The sequence below is a fragment of the Gopherus evgoodei genome, chromosome 3 (assembly GCF_007399415.2).
Source record: "Gopherus evgoodei ecotype Sinaloan lineage chromosome 3, rGopEvg1_v1.p, whole genome shotgun sequence".
Classification (NCBI taxonomy): Eukaryota; Metazoa; Chordata; order Testudines; family Testudinidae; genus Gopherus; species Gopherus evgoodei.
The window spans coordinates 180,717,449-180,742,128 of NC_044324.1; the positions used below are offsets into that span (position 1 = coordinate 180,717,449).

At 43.1% G+C, this 24,680-nt stretch overlaps 1 protein-coding gene across 1 annotated transcript; it reads left to right on the top strand.

Annotated features, from left to right (window-relative positions):
- Positions 1-11,790: 11,790 nt before the first annotated feature.
- Positions 11,791-17,752, top strand: SLC30A1 (solute carrier family 30 member 1). The gene is made up of 2 exons (XM_030557576.1): positions 11,791-12,397; positions 14,336-17,752. The coding sequence occupies exons 1-2, from the start codon at positions 11,791-11,793 to the stop codon at positions 15,235-15,237; spliced, it is 1,509 nt and encodes a 502-aa protein (XP_030413436.1). The 3' UTR covers positions 15,238-17,752.
- The last annotated feature ends 6,928 nt before the right edge of the window (positions 17,753-24,680 follow it).

Sequence of the window (24,680 nt, forward strand, 5' to 3'; positions counted from 1 at the left end):
CGTGTCATAAGGAGGAGGGAGAAAACTTGTTAACCTTAGCCTCTAAGGCTAGAACAAGAAGCAATGGGCTTAAAGTGCAACAAGGGAGGTTGGACATTAGGAAAAACTTCCTAACTGTCAGGGTAGTTAAACACTGGAATAAATTGCCTAGGGAGGTTGTGGAATCTCCATCGCTGGAGATATTTAAGAGTAGGTTAGATAAATGTCTATCGGGGATGGTCTAGACAGTATTTGGTCCTGCCATGAAGGCAGGGGACTGGACTTGATGACCTCTCGAGTTCCCTTCCAGTCCTAGAATCTATGAATATGAATCTATGACAAAAGTGGTTCACAGGATCCTGACCCCTTTCATTGTAATGTGGATGTACAGTCACTTAGTGATGCATAGTCATTTTCAACTATGTTTCTAGGTGGCTACATGCTGGAGTTTGAGACTCCAGATGTTGAGAATCAGGTGGGATGGATCACATATTTCACAAGCTGCCACTCTGATTACATGGAGACTTGGTGGACAAGCCCTTCCAGGGGTGGCTACAATCAACTCCATATTCTTGAAGTCTTGTAATCTTAACAGTGGCAGTGCTGTTGCACAGATGGCTTCACTCAGTTGCATCTGCAGAGGCTGTTGAGCAGTAATTAATCCATGTGTAGGGTGGACAGTCTTTTCTGCAACACGTAGTCTGTGTTTTCACAAATGGTGAAACAGGAGAGTCTATATTGGTGCTACAATGTGCTTAATCCTTTTGAGCTAAAGCAGATGTGTTGTGCCAGGTTCAGAAATCCCTTCTGGGTGTAGAGATGCCTCTGGAAGAGCCATACTTTCACATTGCAACCCAGGCAAATAGATTTATCTGCTTCTTATCTCATCCACCATGCAGACCTAATGGATGTATATGGTTTACTATCTAACTAAGGTAGATATAAATAAGGGAAATACAAGTTGTGCTCCCAAGTACATGCCATTCACAATCACCATTTTACCATACGAATGACTTAATGAACTGTATAGAATAACAGCATGAGAGGTTTGGACCAAGAGTTTTAAAACTGGATGCCTAAAGTTAGGCTTCTAAATCCTCATTTAGGTGCCTAAATAAATGGCCTGATTTTCAAAAGTGTAAAGCACCCAGCAGTTTCCATTCATTGCCATTTATTTAGTCCACTAGATATGGATTTAGGGGCCTAACTTTGTCACACACTTAGGGTTTGTTTCCCCACTGCATGTTTTTAATTAATTTAAAACTAAAAGTGATGTCTTTTCAAATGACTGATGTGCACACTCATCATTTCCCCGTAGCATTCATTTTTATAAGTGTCATAGTATCTTGTGTATCAAGCACCTTGCTTTCTGATGGATTTCTTCACAACCCCTATAAAATACCTCACTGAAATTCAGCTGCATATTGAAATAATTGCCCTAGGTTCCTTAAGACATGAATTCTCAACCTGGGGATTGCAATTCTCAGGATGGTTATGAACAAGTGTCAGAGGGTCATGGCCACCCTTATCCTTTCCTTGTTGCTAACTAGGAGGGGGCTCACAGGGGAGTCTTGGTATGGAAAAGCAGGTCCTAGTGTAGGACAAGTTGAGAACTACTGCAATGAAAGATTGGGGAGAGGCAAAGGAGGCCCCTGCTCCAAACACCCAACACAAGAATGAGAGGAAAGCCCTGCTCTTACAAAAGCACCATGGGATATTTAATGACAGTAGTAGAGCAGACAGGACCTTCATCCACAATTTTCAAACGTGAGTGCCTAAGTTTAGCACCTAAATATGTGGCTTAATTTTTCAACAGTGCTGGGTATTTGCAACTGCCATTTGTTTCAATAAGAGTGCTCAACTTCTGAAATTCAGGCTATAGGCCTAAATATGGATTTAGGTGCCTAGTGCTAAGGGCCAAAGTTTGAATATACTGGCCCTAGTTTTTAAAGTCTCTTCTAAAAGACACTTACAGTGCAAATGCCTCTGTACTTTCTTTACCTACTGTGCATCAGAGAATGATGAACTGAACTTGCTGGGATCTGAACCTATGTTTACTAGAACCATAAGCATGTCTAGTTAGCTGCTTAGATCAGTAAGCCACTCCTATCGGTGATAGAGCTATATCTCTTAGGTTCTTTCTAAAGATAATCAGTATGTAGTCTCAGCAAGAATTATGATTTGACAATGTGATTTATTACAAATATCACATAAAGGACTATTCACTTCAGCAATAAGATACAAGTATTTCCCACCAATCACTTGAAAGATAGTTTTTCCTTCCATGAGTTCAGTATTTATAGACTTCCCCTCTCCTTGTTGAATCATTATTACTTGTCTTTCCAGCAGAGAACAGATGATAGTCTGGAAATGTGGATGACATTCAAAGCAATTTTTTCTAGAAAGTGATTAATACAGTGGTGAATATTTTTCAGTTTAGAATCTAATTCAGAATGGATGAGAGCTAAAAATGCTACAGAAAAAAGTGTTAGCTCAAATAATTTTGGAATGATTCTGAACTTCATAGCTGACGGGAGCAATAGATTGCCTGTTTACATGTGAATTTGGAGAAAATGTCTGTCTGGAACTTAAATAGATTAAATGGTAATTAAAGCAGCCAGGAAATCCCTTGGAAGTTCAAAGGAAAGTACACATTCAATGAAGATAGTCATAGATTGGGTCTGTATTTAATTATGGCAGATGGTTTGGAGGTGTTGCCGACTGTCACATGCACCTTAATCAAACAAATAGATTGCTAGCAGCAACACAAACTGGTTAAATCTAATCAAGAAGGGAAGGCTCAAAAGTTGGTAGGAATGGGTCATTTTCCCCTGCCTTGTAAGGGTTAGGTAAAAAAATGGGTGAAATCCTGTCCCCATTCACGTCAACGAGAGTTTTGCCACTGATTTGAATGGGGGCAGAATTTCACCCACTGTCTCCTTGGAAGAAGAAATAGCTTTGCTTTCCAGAGTGATAAGATGCTCTTCATGTCTTGTCTTTTAGGCTGATAACAGCAATATTTTTTCACCTTAAAACCACAGTTCAAGAAATCACTTAAGCATATGCTTTAGTCTATCCCTATTCAAGAAAGCACTTACATAGTTTTAGGCGCATACTTAAGCACTTTCTTGAACAGGGATGCTTTTGTGAATTAGAGCCTCAGATTGAACAGAAATAGGGCTATATATGTAGCTGATTTACTTTTGATTTGTATTGTTTTCCATCACAATACATAAACTTGTTTGTGTAGATAACTGTAGAGTAAATTGCTGTTATTGCTGACTGGGTGTAATCTGAAGGTATATTTTAAGGACAGCTAATTGACAGAGACATTGACTACTAGAATCACAATCTAAAATGAACACAGTCTCTATAGGCTTCAGAGCCTACAGTCTCTGAACTGGAACAGAGTGACAGTCATGCTCACCAAACAGAGTCCAGAAAATCTCTCTTAGAAGCAAAGACAGCTTTGGCGACTGTACAGAAGGGGAACAAGTTAAGTGTCCATAGAAGTCGGAGTGCACTGTGTGGGCCAGTGTTGACAGAGCATAGAAGAATGGATGATTATGAAAAGGAGCTCTGGGATTATCGGTCTGTCATAGCATCCGAGTACATCCCAAAGTCCCTGGGTGAAATACTGGCCTCACTGAAATCAGTGGGGAATTTTGCCACTGACTTGAGTGGGGCCAGGAGTTTGCCATAAATGTCTGATTACTGCATAAAACACAACTTAATATAAGTAAGCTTTTTAAGGAGGAAAAAAAAGAGGGGTAGGGGGAACTTCAGCAATCTAATTGCAAACTACAGACCACAAGAGGAATTTTGTGTGTGACTGCTCTAGAGGTGTATGGATAAAGTTTCACCTTCAGAGTCCTGACTGCTCTAGAGGTTTGGTACTCAAGGAGTTCATTCAAGTAGGGACAAAATGATTGCCTATAAGCATACCTGCATATGGCTTAAATCTGGATGTTCCTACTTAGCCTGCATTTTATGAGGCAGCCCAATGGATTTGTCCAATGACCTACAAATCTCAAAATTAGGGTCTGCTCCTATTGACATTAATGGCAATCTAATTATCATCTCTATTATAATACCTCTCTTTATGAAGTTCATTAAAGCAATCCATGTAGTTTTCTCCAGCAGAACAATTAAAAAACAAACAGACCTAGATTTTAACATATAAACAAACGCACACAAAATGAGTTTCAGGAAACTGTATATAGGTATATAGGTTAGCATAACTGGACTTGTACTGCCTGGGCAGTCTGAGTAATATGAGGAAGATGATCTAGCAGGAGAGAGGGTGAGGGCATACAAAATGGCACGTAGGATCAGATTAATCTGGATGATGACTATAAGGGAGTTACTAGACTATGAAGTGCTTGGCTGAGGCTGGTAGAAACAAGTGTTAAATTGCTGGGCCTATTTATGCTGCTTGGGTATTTCACAGGAGTAGGAAGAACCCCCTTGGTAATCTTATAAATGTACTGGATCTGGTTTTCCATCATAATCTGTCTGAAACATATTGTATGCTCATGTATCATGATGCCTTTGATATTTCTACCTGTAGACTCAGTCTCCAGTCCTCCTATTGTATTCTCTTCCCATGTTTTTTGATATTTTCTCTATGTTCCAGCTATTTCTGCTGCCTCCGCTTATATTCATCTGAATTAGTTGCATCTACAGTTCCCTCTGTCTTCATCTCACACTATAGTTCCTCCAGGCATACTTCATTCCTTCACATTTAGTTTTTTGGTTGCTACGCAGTGTGTGTTCTCTTTTGGCCTCTGAGAAGACAAAAGGTGAGGAAGGGAAATCATCCAGACCTTTCTGATTCATTGTGAAATTCATCTCAGTACTGATGGCCCAGGTAAGGTTTCATGTAAATCCAATCTAGGGCTGGTCAAAAAAATAGGGGAAATGATTTAATGAAAATTGAAATTTCAAAGTGGTTTCTGGTTTCAGAGTGGTAGCTGTGTTAGCCTGTATCAGCAAAAACAATGAGGAGTCCTTGTGGCACCTTAGAGACTAACAAATTTATTTGAGCATAAGCTTTCATTAAATGCTATTTCATCAGATGCATGGAGTGAAAAATACAGTAAGCAGTATATATATTACAGCATATGAAAAGATGGGAGTTGTTTTACCAAGTGTGTGTTTGTGGGGTAAGTGCTAACAAGATCAATTCAATCAAGGTGGAAGTGGCCTATTCTCAACAGGTGACAAGAAGGGGTGAATATCAACAGGGAAAATTACTTTTTGTAATGCTAACAAGACCATTCAATCAAGGTGGACATCGCCTATTAGCATTGGCCTGCTAAACCCAGGGTTGGGAGTTCAATCCTTGAGGGAGCCATTTGGGGCAAAAATCAGTCTGGGGATTTGTCCTGCTTTGAGCAGGGGGTTGGACTAGATGACCTCCTGAGGTCCCTTCCAACCCTGATACTCTATGATTCTATTCCCAACAGTTGACAAGACAGTGTGAGTATCAACAAAGGGAAAATTACTTTTTGTACTGACCCAGCCACTACCAGTCTTTATTTAGGCCTAATTTAATGGTGTACAGTTTGAAAATTAATTCCAGTTCTGTAGTTTCTTACTGTTTTCTGTTTTCTATTTTCGAAGCTTTTTTGTTGAAGAATTGCCACTTTTAAGTTTGAGTGTCCGGAGAGACTGAAGTGCCCTCTTACTGGTTTTTGAATGTTACAATTCTTGACATCTGATTTGTGTCCATTTATTCTTTTGTGTAGAGACTGTCCGGTTTGGCCAACGTACATGGCAGAGGGGCATTGCTGGCACAAGATGACATATATATCACATTGTAGATGTGCAGGTGAACAAGCTCCTGATAGTGTGGCTGATGTGGTTAGGTCCTATCGTGGTGTCCCTTGAATAGATATGCGGACATTGTTGGCAAGGGGGCTTGTTGCAGAGATTGGTTCCTGGGTTGGTGTTTTTGTTGTGTGGTGTGTAGTTGCTGGTGAGCATTTGCTTCAGGTTGGGGGGTTGTCTGAAAGTGAGGACTGGCCTGTGTCCCAAGGTCTGTGAGAGTGAGGGATTGTCCTTCAAGACAGGCTGTAGATCCTGGATGATGCACTGGAGAGGTTTTAGTTGGGAGCTATAGGTGACAGCTAGTGGTGTTCTGTTAATTTTCTTTGTTGGGCATGTCCTGTAGTAGGTGACTTCTGGGTACCCTTCTGGCTCTGTCAATCTGTTTCTTCACTTCAGCAGGTGGGTACTGTAATTTTTAAGAATGCTTGATAGAGATCCTATAGGTGTTTATCTACAGCAAAGCTCTAAGATACCACTGCATTTGCTCCAATCCCTCAGAGAGAGAGAATGGATCGTGTGATGTGGTCTGGATGAAATCTGGAGGCATGTAGGAAAGTATAGCGGTCAGTAGGTTTCCGGTATAGAGTAGTGTTTTTGTGACCATCACTTATTTGCACTGTAGTGTCCAAGAAGTGGATCTCCTGTGTGGACTGATCCAGGCTGAGGTTGATGGTGAAGTGGAAATTGTTGAAATCCAGGTGGAATTCCTCAAGGGCGTCCTTCCCATGGGTCCAGATGATAATGTCATCAATGTAACGCAAGTAGAGCAGGGGTGCTGGGGATGAGAGCTGAGGAAGCAGTGTTCTAAGTCGGCCATGAAAATATTGGCATACTATTTCACATGATTTGAAACAAAATAATTGGTTATGTTTTTCTACTTTTTTGATTTTTTTTAAAAAGAGATTTCAAATTTGGGCTTTTCCCTTTCTCTCTCTTCTCCCCCCTCAGCCCTTTCCCCCACTGACTAAAAAGGCGCTGAAACTGGAGGTTGCTGTTGCACTCCCTGGCTTGAAATAGTTTCCATTATATCCAGGGTTTACAGTTTGGTTCAATGGCTTGCAGCACCCTCGTTAAACAGATTGTTCCAGCACCCTTGACTGAACATAATAAAATGAATGTCTAGTATAGTAATGGTGACTGGGGTTATTTTACTCTCTTAATTATTTATTATGGTACATGGTAATTTTTCAAAACTTCCTCAAGTTTGGAAAACTTACAGAATGGCAAAAGGAAAAGAGGAAAAAAGGAGGATGAAAAAGTAAAAATAGCCTCATTCTCTCCCCCAGAGAGAGCAAAACATTGAAACTTCAAAATTCAAAAACTTCAAAATTTGAAATTCCAAACATTTTGGCTTCAACAAAAAATGAAAAATTGGAAAAACTTAATCAAAATTTTTCACAAAAAGGTTAAAAGGCTATTTTTCATCAAATAAAAGTCTAAAATGATTTTTTTTTACCAGATCTAAGCTAAACTGCCATGGAAAGAGCATTAATAGCATACAAGGAACAGATGCTTTGGCTCATAATTTGGTTGCAGAGCTGAAGAAGATGACCAAAAGATTTGTCACACAGAAGTGGGGGATTAGAAAAAGATTACATCTAGAATCAACTTTTATCTGGATTAAGTATCTGTCCCAGTTGCAATCCTCCTTCCCCACAAGTCTCTTTACACTGATTGGATTTGTATTGGCTGGGCCACTGATCCTATGTAGGACTTGGTGCAATAAATAGATGCAACTTCTTTCTTTAGTGTGTGCATAGTTGTCTAGTCAAGCGATGGCATCTTCAGCTCTTCCAGGCCACCACTGAACTTAGTCAGCAGGCATTCATTGACAATGTGCGTCATCTGTGTTGTGCCACAGCAGCACAAAGGGCTTAATATTTATGTCTCCTATTAAAACTTCATAAACTCCATAGAATTTGGCCACCAGTTCAGGGCATTCTCCAATATGGGGCCAGTTAATGGAAGTGGAGTTCTGCCCGGACAATGAACTATATACTCTATAACAATAATAACGATTATGCCCAGGAACCGATTTTTCAGGGTGGTGAGATAACTGGACTACAGAGGTGGTAGGGTGGTGATGAGGAAGATTCATGACATTAATGTAATTTTCTGGGGGAAATTCTTGTTCACTCATGCCTCTCTCTGAGTAAAGGTCAGTCCTGTTAAACCTCCTCTAGGCCACTGGTGCTCAGCTAGGGGTCCGGGGACTCCTGGGGGGCTGTGAGCAGGTTTTGGTGGATCCACCAAAATAAACTGGGCTTCAGCCCAGGTGGTAGGAGCTTGGGCATCAGCCCAGGTGGGACTTGAGGAAGGAGTGCCACTACCACCTCCTGACTCACCTCAGTGGGCTGCCCAGCCCAGCCATTAGAAGGGGTAGCCACACAGCCATTGACTCCATGAGCAGGCAGCAGCTAGCTAAGGAGATACACCACTGCTCTGCCCTGCATCATCAGCGCTTCAGCGAGCAGGGACAAATGGAAGGCAGAAATTTGGAAGGGGGGCATGTCACCTCTGATTGGAAGTCTGCAGGTTTGTCTATTTAAGTTTAGGGACCCTGAGTAAAAATAGGTAGATAACCACTGCTCTGGACAACAGAAAAACAGGAATAGCTATTATGTTTATCTGTCTAAACATAACAGTAATGGTTATTTTGTAGCTATAAAAATGTTCACATAGCAACAGTGGCATAAGTGATGTCTTCCACCTCCAGCTTGCCAGGAAACCATGTTTCATTTCATGTATCTAGGACTGAAAAGTTGGAGACAACACTGGCTCCTACTTTGCTTCCAATGTCAATTCAAAGCATTGGTCTCAGTTATGAAGGCTGTGAATGGGTTAAAGTCTGGCTGTATTAGAGATGACTACTTCATTTATGATCCACCCAAAAAGCTGCAGTCCTTCAGGGTAATGCAGCAAAGCATGACCAGGGTGAACCTATAGAGTGCCAGAGATTTTCTGTTAATGACCTTTGTCTGTGGAGTGAATTACCAGAGGAGATAGGACTTAACTTAAAACTCAGTCATTTCTTAAATTTTGCACATCACTAAATCACCACAATTGGTTCTCTTTTGTGCAGTCTTAGTAGAGTCAAAGGGAAACTGTCCATTCATTTCAAGAAATGTTCCCTCCAAAATGTTTTATATCCCATATTTTCCAGGATTCTCCCTATTTCATTAGTGTGATTCTATTTCCTCTTATTGTGGTGCTAGGATGTTTGCAGCAAGAGGAGGGGGACATGAATGATTGTGATCTAATGTTTTGATGTAATGTGATAACTCTTTAAACCTGTGAGTTTCAGCCTGTGTGACTGAATGCTACTGGCCAGGCAAAGAATCCAATGGAGTTTGGCCAGTCCCAAGCCACATCCAATTACTATTTTCATCATAACTGCAGCATCCAGAACAGGCAGCCACTGAGGGTTCAGTCTTATGGTTGAGCTGAAGTCATGGGAGGCAGAGAAACGTTGCATGTGGAAAGAAGGTAGACACAGGGTGATATTATTTTTCCTCACTGCTGCTATGAAGTGGTGAGCAGACTGGTTTGTGGGATACCCCATTAACAAGGGAATGGATGGAATGTTGGAACCAGAAAATTTCATGGCAGTTGGGGGCTTGGCAATTGGGAATGATACTTGGGGGGAATGACTGTTGGATTGGCTATTGGGAATAACACCAGAAGCTGGCTGTCAGATCTGGCAGGTGGAAGATTGGCTACTGGATTTGGTAGTTGAGGGAATGGCCATTGCAACTAACAATTTGAGGGTTGGTTGTTGGCACAGGCTGGCTGAGGAGAGCTGTTCTCATGATGAGGTCCTTCTGGTGGAACAGAAGAGCTGCTGGTGGATAAAGTAAAAAGTAGCATGTCCCAGTGTCTTATGACACTATATTCTATGACTGTGTTTCTCTAATATCCTGGAACCTGCACAGCTGATTACAACACTGTGAGAGTTTTAAGAAAAGGAAATATTTCAAAATAGTTAATGGTCACGAGAGGGAGAGAATAAGATATTTATAGAACAGGGAAAGGATTATAGGAATGACTTTTGATGATTAGGGACCAAAAGACACATTTCTGTGGCACTTCGCCTTTGGCCTTCTCCAGTGCAGCTCTAGTTTCGTCTCAAACATACATACCCCAGCAACCTCTGTAACCAGACGTCCAGTCATTGTGCATGAGAACCTCAAATGAGGAAAGATACGTAATGGTAACTGTGGGATGGTGAGAGTGAAAAATCTTTAGCTACAACCAAGACAAAACACTTTGCAATGTACGTATGAGCAAAGCATGGAGTGTTTTTCATTATTTTGAACTTTTTTATTCAGTTCTTTTTTTACTCATTGTAGAAACATTTGCTTTAACAAATGTCTGGTTAAGAATCCGTCATTGATTTAGGATACAGTGATCAGTATGGATAACTTCTATTCCAGGTCTGCCCAGCTGAAGGTCAATAAAGCCAAAACATCATTTCCCTGCTTTCCTCACCCATTCCTAACTTTGATGCTTACTGTGGGTAGGTAGGATTGGTTCACATAACCATTATCCCAGCATGACCTATTAGCAACTCCAGTGCTTTACACAGCAGCAGCATTGCAACATTTTGAAAGTTAATTGTAGAGCTGAAAAAAAAGAAGGAACATGGTTCTCTGATGAGTAATGATTATCTTGAAACTAAACAAGCTGCTATGTGTCTGGTGCTATTTCCTTAGCTTGGCCTGAGCCACCTGTGGCAGTATCCCATTGAAATGGATGTTAGTTTTGTAGGCTTGGGGGAGATGTAAGGGCCCCTGAGTCTGCTGTTTGCGGTGCAGGCCGTGCTGCATGGGTGCTGACCCCAGTTAGAGGGTTAGGCGGTGGAGGGGACTCCGTGGGAGCAGGACTCGCTTTACTGGGTTCAGAGGAGCCGAAGCTGGGCGTTTAGACAGCTCTGTTATTGCTCCTAAGGGTGCAGGCCCCACTAGGTCCCGGGTACAAGAGAGGTGGCGGTCGGCCCTGTCTCCTACAGGTGCTCGATCCCGGGGGTGAGGTTTGGGGGGTGCCCAGTCCCGGGACGGGCGGGGAGCCGCAGACACGGGATGGGGGCGCTCACTTCAAAGCCCGAGGCCTCTGGGTCGGGGGTGCCCTTTGCCCACCCCGTGGCGCTGCTCTCGCGGGGGGCCAGTGCCCCGGGGCTGCGTGCGGGGAGCGGGTCAGGCTGTCACCGCCCGGGAGTGGCGGCTCGGTGCACACGGGCCCTGGGCGGGGCGGGTTCCCAGCCCAGCAGCGGCGCCGGGCTGGCAGCAAGCAGCCGCCCTCGGGCCCGGCCGGGCCGTGTGGAGAGCGGGAGCGGCCGGAGGAGACTCGCCCCACAGAACCCCCTTTTGCACCAGTCCCGCAAACGGCCTCGCCGAGGGGGCGCAGCTAAGGGAACGCAGCAGGAGTGACAGGGACACGCGTCCAATCGGCTTCGTTGCCCCGCCTCATTGGCCTCCTCCCCGCTTCAGGCCGGGGAGCGGTGGCGGCCGGAGCCTATGGGCGCTGCGCGAGGGCGCGGCCAGGCGCATGACGTAACAGCGGCGGACCAATAGGGGAGAAGTTATGAGGCAGCCCCGGCCCTCCACTGCCGGGGCCGCAGCCAATAAGGCGCGCCGGGCGGGCGGCGGCGGCAGCAGCAGGCTGGGGTTCCGTGTGGAAAGAACAGGGGGCTCGGGTGCAAAGTTTCGTTTCAAACCGTCTGCAAAGAGCGGCCGAGGAGGGGCAGTTGGAGAGCGACGGGCCGCCGCAGCGGACCGACCGCGCCCGTCCCGCGCCCGGCTCGCGCCGCCGCCCCCCCCCCCGCTCTTCATTCGCGGCAGTTGTTGTCCCGCCAGGTGAGTGCGGAGCTCGCAGCCGCCCCGTCCCCGCGCGGCGCCCTCCCGTGGGGTCCCCCCGCAGCCGGCAGCGCCGAGTCCCGGTCAGGGCGGCCAGCCGCCGCCGCCGCCGCCGCTCCCCGCGAGGATGGCGGACAACGGGGCGGGCGAGCCCCGGCAGCCCCGCTACCGCCGGGTGCGGCTGATGTGCATGCTGGCGCTCACCTTCCTCTTCTTCGTGGTGGAGGTGGTGGTGAGCCGGGTCACCGCCTCGCTGGCCATGCTCTCGGACTCCTTCCACATGCTGTCCGACGTCATGGCCCTGGTGGTGGCCCTGGTGGCCGTGCGCTTCGCCCAGCGCACCCGCGCCACCCACAAGAACACCTTCGGCTGGGTGCGGGCCGAGGTGATGGGCGCCTTGGTCAACGCCGTCTTCCTCACCGCCCTCTGCTTCACCATCCTGCTGGAGGCCATCGAGCGCTTCACCGAGCCCCACGAGATCCAGCAGCCGCTCGTGGTGATCGGCGTGGGAGTGGCGGGGCTCCTCGTCAACCTGCTGGGGCTCTGCCTCTTCCACCAGCATGGAGCTGGGGGGCACGGGCACTCCCACGGCGGGAGCCAGCACCACCGCAGCGGCAGCCGCACCAAACTGGAGCGCTCTTCGGGGGACGGTGATGCTGGGCTGCGCAAGGAGGAGACCAACACGCTGGTGGAGAATTGCAGCAGCACCAATGGAGTCAACCAGGAGAAGCTAGGTAAGCGGTACTGCCCCCGGTAGGAGCCCTCCCTTAGCCTGAGGTCTGGAGGGGGAAAATTTAGGAAGGTGAGAGGCTGATAGACATGCCTGTATCAGACTGGGAGAGGGCCACTTCCTCATTCTCAGAAGTGAAGTAGGACAAAGTAAGAGAGAGATGACTTTGTCAACTTCCGTGGTAGGGGGGTAATGATATCCTGTACTACACAGTGGATTTTGAAGGCCATCTGCATGCTGGTGGAAGAAAAGTAAGACTCTCTCACTAGGTAGTAGTTTATGTAGCAGTATCTTGGCAACAGTTGCTATTCCTATATTAGCTAGTCAAGGGATCCACAGGTACTCAGTACACTCATGCACCCTTCTTCTCCGACAACTTCCTTTCTGCATTGTGCCCTTATTTAGCAATCCAGCAGACTTCGGTGTGGGTTGGGGGGGAAATGCATCTCTACCAGATACCTGTCAGGTAAACAGTGAAATACTTTACAGATTCTTGTTCTCTTAGTGTTTAGTGTAATATAAACTCAATCCGCTAATTATTGTGTAGTTGGCTGTATGTTCGTTTTTAAAAGATGTGTTTTGTGACAATATAGGAAGCTTGCTCTAGTACCGTAAGCATTAACTTGACCACTTAATAAACCTTAGTGTCATTTCACTTCCTCGGTAAGTATCCTAGTTTCAACATACAGTAACCCACTGAGTTAGAGCGACTAGGTTGGTAAAGTAATACCTTTTTTTTGGGCCAACTTCTGTTGGTTTGAGAGACAAGCTTACACAGAGGTATTCTGTTTCCCAGACCTGAAGTCAAGCTCAGTGTTAGCTCGAAAGCTCGTCTCTCTGACCATCGGAAGTTGGTCCAATAAAGATATAACCTCACCCACCTAGTCTCTGTAAAATCCTTAGGCAGTTAAAGTTAAGTGACAGAACCTCATTAGAATATTGTAGTTTGTGAAGTTGAAATGCTTGGAAATCAGAAAATGCAGAGTTAGAATTAGTATTTTTCATGGAAATTTTTCTTGTCATACCTGAACACCGTATACCTCTGAAATTTGTAGTATCCACTACATGCCTGTTATACTGTCATAGGTCTCTTCTACACTAGAAAACATTATATAAATACTGGGGTTAAGCATGACCACCTGATAAACTTGAAATATGATAACCATTGTCTATGCTGAATACTAACATATGTCTAACATTGTGTTAGTTAACATGTGTTTTAACACTGTCACATCCTAGTGCAGACAAGTACTAACAATCTACATTCTAATGTCCTAACCAATTGCCTTCTATGTATGAGCCATCTGTCTGTCTCTTCATCTAGTTCTTCTGTGGCCCCCATTTTCTGAGTACCTTCCAAAATTATAAAAATGTACATATGGGTATATTTCTCTCCCTTCTGATCAGCAGTGACCACCAGACTTTCTTTCATAGTTACTGTGGAAGTGGTAGACTGGCTGGCCTGCTTTTTGTGCATTTTGCTCTGAAAGTAGTGAAGTTTCTAGTCACTGCACTCAGTTGAACCTCTTTTTTGAATAAACTACATCTTTTCTCTTACCTGGCCCTTTTTTATCCTACTATAGAAAGCACAACAGTTTCACAGCTTACTTTGTACAGATAATCAATAAACTCTTCTCTAGCCACTATTCTGCTATAAGCTACAAGGACACAAATTGAGTTGCTGGGATATAACTGTAGGTGAATTGTGCAGTGGTAGAGGATTTTAAAAAATAATAACCTAAGTGAAGTCACTGTAGTAATGTGGTTTCTAAACTTATTATGAGTTATAGACTCATAGGTCAGAAGGGACCAATCTGATCATCTAGTCTGACCTCCTGCACAAGGCAGGCCACAGAACCCCACCCATCCATGATATAGTACAATGTTTATCATATCTGATACTGTGATGTAGCATGTAACTGTTTCACTGTTTTCTTTGCAGGTGATGGCAAGGCAGAACTACAAGCAAATGGGAGCATTGATCCTAACTCTCTGGACATTGAGGTTGAAGAAGACTCCAGTGGACAGCTTAACATGCGTGGAGTTTTTCTGCATGTGCTTGGAGATGCCTTGGGTTCAGTGATTGTGGTGGTGAATGCCTCAGTCTTTTACTTTTATTGGAATCCATGCCCCAAAGATGGGCCCTGTTTTAATCCGTGTGTCAATAGTCATTGCATAGAAAATGCTACTGTAGCCCCACCGCTTGACAATGCTGATCTACTCTCACAAGAGGGTATTCATGTAGCTGGTCCCTGCTGGGTGCTGTATTTAGATCCCTCTCTTTGTCTGATAATGGTTTGTATACTGCTTTACACAACTTATCCATTACTTAAGGAATCTGCCCTTATCCTTTTGCAAACTGTTCCCAAACAAATTGATATTTATTCTTTGAACTTGAAACTACGTAAACTTGAAGGAGTTGAAGCAGTCCATGAACTACATGTTTGGCAGCTGGCAGGCAGCAGGATCATTGGTACTGCTCACATAAAATGTCATGACCCTGCATCATACGTGAAGGTGGCAAAGCACATTAAAGAGATTTTTCATGATGAAGGGATCCATGCCACTACAATTCAGCCTGAGTTTTCCAGTGTAGGCTCTGAATTGGGTGTTGGTAAATGTGAGTTTCCCTGCAGAACTCAGTGTGCTCTGAAGCAGTGTTGTGGGACAGCAGAAGGCAGTACTGAAAAGAAGACAAAGACCTCTTCAATTGCTATTTCATGCTCAGAAATAATCATTGACTCTCCACACCACAAAACTAGGAGGACTAAATCTGAAAATATACCTGCTGTTAGGCTAGAGGCAGACGATGACCCAGACATGCAGTTTGAATCATCCTTGTAATCCCCAGGGTTGTGCTGTTTGAGTTTTGATGGCTTCAGCTACAGCTTTATTGTGAGGAGAAGGGACTGATATTTGAGATGCAAGTTTGTCCAGCAGTGTAATTGCTGAAGTCCCTGTTCTTGAATGTCTAGAATGCTTGTTTTAAAGAACATAATAGCATTGTCATTGTCATGACACAATGTGTTTGTGTTGACTTGGTCATGAGTGGCACCAAAAGAGTGCCAATGCTGTAAAAAAAATAATAATAATAATAATTTGGAAAACTAGTTTCAACACTTCAACAGAGACTTTTGTTGTGCTTCAAATTAAAATATTTTCTCCCCTGAAAAGCTACTTGGGATAAGTAAATCGGAATTCAATTTGTGTTAGACTTCTCATTGGGGCTACCTTTTCCCTTTAATATTTGATTTGTAGATATTTTAATATATTGTTTGTAACCCACATGAAAACCAAAGTTCATAGAATGTTTTTATGGATAGAACAACATGAAACCAGAAACCACTTTGTCAGTTTCACACATTTTCCATAAACGTATACACTGAACTATTGTGAGTGGGTTTTTTTATTGCATAGCATAAATAGTAGCGTATTTTAAAGGAAACGTATCACGATAGAAAACTGTCCAATATTTTTCCCCAGTGGGGCTATGGGGTAATTAAAATTGGCTGTAAAAATATCAGTTGTAAAAGTTATGTTCTGTTAAAATGTAAGTTCAACCTGTTGTAGACTCCTCTGGTCAGACTGAGAGATGAAGTGACTGATAAAGTAATTAATTGTTGGCTAATTCATAAAATTAATGCATTCAGTGTTCTTCCTTCACAAGTTCAGTTGCACTCTTGATTTCATTAGATCATTGTATAAATATAAGAATTTGCCAGAACCTTTAAGTTCCAGTGCTGTAACATTAGAGCTGGAACTTTTATTTAAAGGAGTTGGTATTTATCATAGTAATGCCAACCATCGCTGTTAAAGTGGAGCATCTGTCAACAATGGAGTTATATTTCCTGGGTTTCAAGGGTTTAAATAACTACAGTAAAAATTCACTTGGATGAAATTTTGCTGATAGTCTCAATGCAGCAGTAAGTACTTTTTACGGTAGGTGAAATCCTGGCCCTACTGAAGACAGTTGAAGCTTTGCCATTGACATAAGTGGGGCCAGGATTTCATCCAATATATTTTACCCTTTTTAAAGTAATATGTGTCAAAGAATTTTACCTATTGAATTTGTAAATATTCAGTTTAAAAATGTTTAACTCAATTAAATAATAGACTAGCTCTGAAGAAGCTGTTACAGTGTGCCATCAACTCATACTTTCTCAAGAATTGGGTTATTGGGGAGAACAGAAGGCAATATAAAAGGGGAAACTAAGGGACTTTGGTCCCATGCTAAGAGTCTTGTTCCAGGCCAGAATGTACCTTTGGAGTTGCATATGTACGATGAGAAACAATAATTAGTAATTAAGCACAGAACTCAGAGTTGGAAGGACTGAATTCTTTTCCCAGCTCCGTCACTTGCATTGTGTGACCTTGGGCTAGTCACTTAACCTCTCTCTGCCTCATTTTACCTATTTGTAAAATGCAGATCATACCTACCTCATGGGGTATTGTGAGGCTTAATGCATTAGTTTCTAAAGACCTTTGAAATCTTAGAAATGCAAAGTTGTTATATTGCTTGTTTTCCAACAGTGGTTCCTTTTACATATGTGCTGCAATAGCCAGGCACAGCAGGATAATTTAAGGACTGTTTTGGCCTTATTTGTGGATTTACTGCCTACTGTGTTTTTAAGGCCTTAAACAGTATTTAAATATTTTATATTAAGTGTTTTGGTTAGTGAAGGAAATGTAGGTTCTCTCCCTCCACCCCTCCCGAATATAGACCTCCTCACTAATTTGCACGTCTCTAATGTTCCCTATAATATTCACTCATAAGTGGTGCCCTTCCAGAGGGAGACTGGGCCTGTTTGTGACAGTGGACTTACTAGACTTACTCAGCTTCTCAGCAAGCATTATAATTAGGTTTTACATTAAGATTTTGTTTGTTTATTTGCAAAATATACTAACATATATTTACTAATGTGCAATGAAGCATTGTCAAACTGCACCTCTGACATGAACAAAGTGCACTTGAAGTACATATCCTTGCTTTTTTTTTACTGTAAGCTGTTTGACTAGTATGCCTAATAGTTTGTATTTGGTCTCCCAGTCGCTAGTGGGAATTTGCAAGGTCCTGCTGTATGACTACCACTAACAAAATATAAAACAGTTTATTGCCAAAAATATAGTAGTATTGAAAGTTATGACTATTTGTTTTCCTTCTGCTTTTATAGAGAGGCTAGTCCTGACATTGTTGTCCTCTTTAGGTAACAGTCACAGATAAATGCATTTGAGTAGGTCTAGAAATCTAGACACTAATTCCATTGCAAATGCTTAATCCGTTTGTGCTAAAAGTCATATTTTTGAAGTGCTGTGTCCATTGCAGGCAATGGCTATCTTTAAATTAAAAAGAGAAAACTCCCTCCCCTCCCGCTTGAGTACAGTGTATAATCCGTTTTTAGGTCCAAGGTGGGAGTTGCACAGCAATTGGAGTATGATTTGTACATTCATGTTGCTGTAATGAGCCCAAACTGTATCCTGATAACTTGCAATACATCTCAATCTTTTAATCTGATTTATGCAGACTTGATTTAATTCTGAAGACCATAATTCCGGAATACTGGTAGCTTTCTTGAATTACTGCATAAATCATTTTTTAAAGCATGAAATTAGTGACTATCATACGAGTAAGCACTTTACCAGGTGGGACAGGAAAGCAGCTGATTGTATTGTGCATTCCTGATTTTGTAAATAAAAACATGGAACACTGAATTTTAGGAAATTGATACTTCAATGTCTGTTCTTGTTTATGCTTCTCATGAAAACTTTCAGAAATATATCTGATGTCACTTGGTAGAGTATCTTACATCTGGGAAAAAGTTTCATTCATAAATATACTTACTTTAGAGTCAACTTCCTAGAGGTGTGTAGTAAACAAGTAGAAGCAGAGCAAAATTGAGGCAGCTTGAGGAAAACTATGTAAGGGCTTGATACTGCAAACATTCATATTCATGAATAGTCCTGCTGAACTCAGAGGGAATACTTGGGTGAGTATTGAAATACGCAATAGGGGCTATGGCTTTTTAAAAGAAGCCTCAAAAGTTAGGTGCTGATTTTTAGTGATTAAATCAATATAAAATGAAATGGGTAGTTCTACAGGGTTTTTCCCATCACAATTTGTTACATAAGTAGTCCTGGCTTTTAACTCTGATTTTTTTTGCAAAGGCATCAAACACCAATGCTCTTATTGACTGACTTCAGTTGGAACTGGTATTGCTTAGCACCTCTGAAAAGCAGGCAATCAAGTAAGTCAGTGGGTAGTTAAGAAACAAAGTTTATTTCTAGAATGCACATTTCCCTATAGCAGAATAGGTTAGACTGTTGTTTTTCTGAATCTTTATATCTAGACATTCTGGTATTGTTGTGTGATGGGAGTGAGAAATGCTCTATTTAAGGGTATTTAAAACATATTGGATTTGTTTCATAACGCAGCATCAGTTACTTAGCCTTCTTAGAATTCTGATTTTTATGTTGCTTATTCAGTTCTGTGATGTTTAAGTTGGCCTTGTACTTAACCTTTTATTTCTCTCATGGATGGAAAGGAGGAGATTCTTCATGTGCCTGAATTGAGACAGTCCTGAAAGCTTTCCAAGCCTGAAGCAGCCTTACTGATAACAGGAGGTCTGATTCTTCCTTAAGACCTTTAGTTTGTGAAATTAATTGTCTATATTGGGATACCTTTTGATATTGTATAAATGTGAGCCTGGTATCTTTTTCCATTTGTATATCTGAGTATTTGTTTAAAAAAATGCAACACAACGCCTTTAGGCTATATTTCCCAAAGCATGTGGGTTTAGTTAGGATTCTTTTCTCACACCATGAGTTTAATTTTGTAACCACTGTTGAGGGGACCTAGTTGACATGTTTGTACCTATTGTCTAGACTTCATCAATGAAAAATTGGGCTTGGCTTCTATTAAATCAACGTTCAAAGAAACAACGTATTGTAAAATAAAGCCTTGTGACAAAATGTATCTATTCAATGAGAAGCACTTAAATAATCTTGCTGATCAGCTGCTTGACCAATAGCAGTATACTTTTACTTGCATTCAGTCTTTTTTAAAATAGGAACATTGTAAGTAGAAACAAAGTTGGGAAGTGAGTTGTAAAACCAAATTATCGTACCTCCTGTCATAGTTTCTGGTGCAAATATATGAATACTTACTGAGTTTGTGTCATCACAATAAACCAACTTTCAGCATTTTTTTAAGAAGAGGTAGTCAGTGTTTGAATAAATCTTTGAATATCAAAATCTCCCCAAATTGCTGCATACCAGTAGTTAAACTTTTAACATGTAAGTCTCTGTTAAATTTAAGGTAGGTTTGCTAAATCTATGACATATACACTTTTCACTTTGCTTTCAGAGTTTGTAGACTTTAGCTACTTTAGCACATAAAACACTGTGTTCTATAGTTTAAATTTTCAATCCAAAAACATTGCAGTCCTAAGAAAAAGGACTGCAGCAAAATATATGTAGGGTTCGTTAACAAGTCATAGGACAGGAATGCTCTTAAGTTCTATCTTGAACAGCACACTGAAATGCATCAGTGTGTTCGTGAAGTCCTTATTTTACGTAACTTTAGTGTTTGCCTGGGGAAAAAGTGATGCAGTTTTATGTGGTTATCACCTCCCTAACTGCAGATCTGTATGTTTGAGTTCTTTTACCTTAAAACATTGTAATGTCTATGAATATATGTAATAATGTACATCATTTTTACAAAGCTGTTTCTACCTCAGTATGAGGCTTTGTGAACTGTTCATGTATTATAAACGTTCTATGAGACATGCTATTGTGTTTATTTTATATAAAGTTCAGTGGGTGGTGTGAAACGAACTAACTTTACAGTCCTGTGGCTGTGGTTCTTTCATTCATGCAAATCCCAGGTTGTGACCACCTAACTTAAGCAGGCTTTGAGTCTAGTTCCTATTTAGATGGGAGACCTCTGGAGAAAATCCTTATGCTGCCAGAAGTGGTGGTGTTTGTAGATTAAGTTGCATTTGCATGTGCATCGGTATTGTGCCGATGCTCTAGCATGGTGATAGGGAACACTGTGCCGTTGTGAAGGTACAAGAGCCCTTGACCTCTTCAGTTCATGTTTTTTAAAAAAAACTTTATAGTAAATACCATTTTTTAAAATAGGACTGTCAGCCCTGCTATTCTGGCCAAATTTTAATTCCCCCTGAAGTCTGTTGGGTAAAGTATTCACTTGCTGTCCCCCTAAATTGGTAGGTATCTTTTTGCTGTAATTAGTTGCTGTCTCCCATCATGGACATACTTAATCCACCACTGAACTGGAGCTGTGTAGATCTCAGTGCATCCTGCAAAGCTCTGTGAAGTATTGAGCTGTCTCTAGCTGAAAGGTGCTGTTAGTGTCACTATCATTGGAGATCTTAACCTTTTTCCTTAGGCCTTGTCTACGTTACCAAGTTTTGTTGCCAAAACTGCTGTTTGGGTCGACAAACAGTGAGTGCGTACACAATCTGAGGCAACTTTTGTCTGGGAAAAGGCCCAGTTTTGGCGACAAAATGCATCCACCCTCATGAGAGATTTACATGGTTTTTCCTCTAAATTTTTGTCATCAAAGTGCAAGTGTAGACCCCCCACTTCATTTCATTGCTTTAATTGGCCTCCAGGAGGTGTCCCACGATGGCCCCCCCGACCACTCTGGTCAGCAGTTTGAACTCCACTACCTTGCAGCCAGGTAAATAACCATCTGCCCCTCCCCCTTAGAAGTCCTGGGCATTTTTGAAATTCCATTTCGTGTTTGCTCAGCTTGGAGAGCTCTCATTGCATCTTCCCAGGTGCCCATGGTGGGTTATCGCAGCCACCGCTCTCCCACTTGGACGACTGCAGAGCTGTTGGATCCGCTCAGTATATGCGGAGAGGAGGCTATGCAGTTCCAGCTGCACTTTAACCATAGGATTTGGGATAACTACAGGCAGATTTCTTGAAGCTTTTGTGAAAAGAGCTGTGAGCGGGACATGCTGCAGTGCAGAGCAAAGATTAAGGAGCTAAGACAGGTATACCATAAGGCAAGAGAGGCAAACCGTCGCTCTGGTGCTTCACCTAAGACCTGCTGGACGATATCCTCAGTGACCCCACCTCCATTACCAAGAGCCCCATGTATACTTTGGAGGGCATGGAGGCAGTGGAAAGAGGACCTAACCCGGAGGATGAAGTTATTGATAAGAGGTGGAGTTTGATGAAGATGTGCAGCTCCTAGTGGGGTTGCCAAATGGGGCAGGCAGCTGGGAACTGTTCACCACTCTGGAGGTGTCTGGCCAGTCTCAGCAGTTGCTCTCCGTTGAGCAAGAAGCAGGAGATGAGACTCCTGGTATTTGGCTGTGGCTTGTACAGTGTGGAGGTGGGTTCAAGGCATAGAAATGTGGGAGGCTGACTGTGTTTCTGTAAGCTGGACATTTCCCTCTGTAGCTAATCAGTATGGTGAAACAGGGTGTTGATGCATGCTGAGATCTCATGGGAATCCTTCAGAGAGATCTCCAGGAAAGTTTCCTGAAGGTAGTCAGGTTTCAGAGGGGTAGCCGTGTTAGTCTGTATCAGCAAAAAAAAAAAAAAAAAAAAAAAAAAGTCCTTGTGGCACGTTAGAGACTAAGGGTATGTCTACATCTAAAATTTTGCAGCGCTGGTTGTTACAGCTGTATAGGGCCAGCGCTGCAGAGTGGCCACACTTACAGCAACCAGCGCTGCAAGTGGTGTTAGATGTGGCCATACTGCAGCGCTGTTGGGCGGCTTCAAGGGGGGTTCGGGGAACGCGAGAGCAAACCGGGGAAGGAGACCAGCTTCGCCGTGGTTTGCTCTCGCATTCCCCGAACCGCCCTGCAAACCACAGGGAAGGAGACCTGCTTGCTCGGGGTTCGGGGAACGCGAGAGCAAACCGGGGAAGGAGACCAGCTTGATTACCAGAGGCTTCCTCAGGTATGCTGGGATACCTGCTTATTCCACGGAGGTCAAGAAAAGCACTGGTAAGTGTCTACACTTGATTACCAGCGCTGGATCACCAGCGCTGGATCCTCTACACCCGAGACAAAATGGGAGTACGGCCAGCGCTGCAAACAGGGAGTTGCAGTGCTGGTGATGCCCTGCAGATGTGTACACCTCCTAAGTTGCAGCGCTGTAACCCCCTCACCAGCGCTGCAACTTTGTGATGTAGACAAGCCCTAACACATTTATTTGAGCATAAGCTTTCATGGGCTAAAACCTACTTCATCAGATGCATGGAGTGAAAAATACAGAAAACAGTATAAATATTACAGCACATGAAAAGATGGGAGTTGACTTACCAAGTGGGGGATCAGTGCTAATGAGGCTAATTCAATTAAGGTGGAAGTGTCCTATTGTCAACAGTTGACAAGAAGGTGTGAATATCAAAGGAGGAAAATTACTTTTGTAGTGCTAATGAGGCCAGTGCAATCACGGTGGAAGTCACCCATTTCCAGCACTTAATGTGGATTTTAGCCCGTGAAAGTTTATGCCCAAATAAATTTGTTGTTGTTTTTGGAGATACTCAGTAATCTTCTGCTGAAAGTTCTGTGGCAGAGCAGCTTTGTTCCTTCTCGCATTGTAGGAAACTCTCCCATGCTAATTGGCAATCACTTGTGCAGAGACCAAAGCGGCACACAGACAAGCCGCATAGGGAGCAGGGTGGAAGTCACAAGCATGTAGTAGATGTACCCTCATTTCCCTGCTTACCCTTAGCAGTGAGATGTCTGCTAGAATGACCCCTGCCTGTGGAAAAGTGTGGGAGAATTTTAGAATCTGTTCCCTAGAATGCTGCATCACAATGCTTGCAAAGAGTGTGTGCTCTTTTTCCCCATGTGCCGCACTCCTCCCTCCACCAACGCTCACCATGCTTTGAGTGTTTGCCATCACTTTCTCACCGACCCTAGCCAAGCATACGTCTCTGCAATGTTGCAAAAGGTGTATTTGACAGAAATGTTTCAAAGCTATGTGTGAATTTAACAATTCTGCTTCTGTGCATTGTCCCCTCTGCGCCACCAGATGTGGCCGTCTGGAACGCTCCATGCACCCTGGCTGAGTGTTTCCCCCAGATAAGAAAGCGCCCAAGACCCAGCAAAGAAGACATGTCTGGGAGGTCCTGCAGAGCTCCAATGCAGAAAAAAGGGAACCTAAGGTGTCCTGGGAAGCCAAATGGCAGGACAGAAAAGAGAATAACATGTTTGTTAAGGATGTTACTGAGCAGATGATTAAAGTAATAGAGGAGCAAACGCAGATGCTGAAGTTCTTAATAAAGCTGCAGACTGAGCAGATCAGTGCTTGACCTCTACTGCAGCACATTCAAACACTTTTTTTCATGGCCCCACAAACTTTGCCTGCATATTCCTTTCCACCTTCCTGGACTTTTCAGTTTCCGCTTCACTCTACCCCCTCAGACAACTTTTACAGTGATAGATGGACCTACACACAGTTGTGAAAGTCTACCCTTCTCTGGTTCCTCCTTGCCCACCAAGCATTTGTGTGTGCTGTTTCTTGTGCAATAAAAGCAAACTTTCATAATGGAAAATCATCTTTATTTTTTTTCTGCAAGGTGAAATTGCAGGCACACTCAATATATGCACAGGCATTTTAATCACTTTATTACAGGAATATAAGGCCCCAAATGTCACCATTGCTGTCTAGGAAAACTATGTGTAATGTAAAATTGAAGCAACTCAGACAGAGATATATGTTACTGGTGCTCATTGTCAAAGTGCTGCCTCAAAGCCTCCCTGATTCGAATAGCTCCCCTCGGGCTCCTCTGACTGCCTTGGTATCTGGCTGCTCGAAATCAGCAGCCAAGCAGTTTGCATCAGCACTCCACCCCTGAGCAAATCTTTCACCCTTAGCTTCACAGAGATTATGCAATTTACAGCATTTGGCTATGACCATAGGAATATTATCTTCAGTGAGGTCCAACCTGCCACAAAGATATTGCCAGGATGCCTTTAATCTGCCAAAGGCACGTTTAACTGTCATCTGGCACCCACTGAGCCTGTTGTTGAACTGCTCCTTACTGCTGTCCAGGTATCATGAGCCATGTCTGTAAAGGGTCCCCGAGGATTAGTATTGGCATTTCAAACCCTTCTCTGCTGCCCCCCCCACCCCCCGGTAATCTTCTGGTTAGGAAAGGAAGTCCCCACTTGCAGCTTTCTGTGCAGGCTGGTATTACTGAAGATGCATGGGTCATGCACCTTCCCAGACCACCCCACATTGATGTCAGTGAAATGCCCACCGCGATCCACAAGTACCTGCAACACTATAGAGAAGTACCC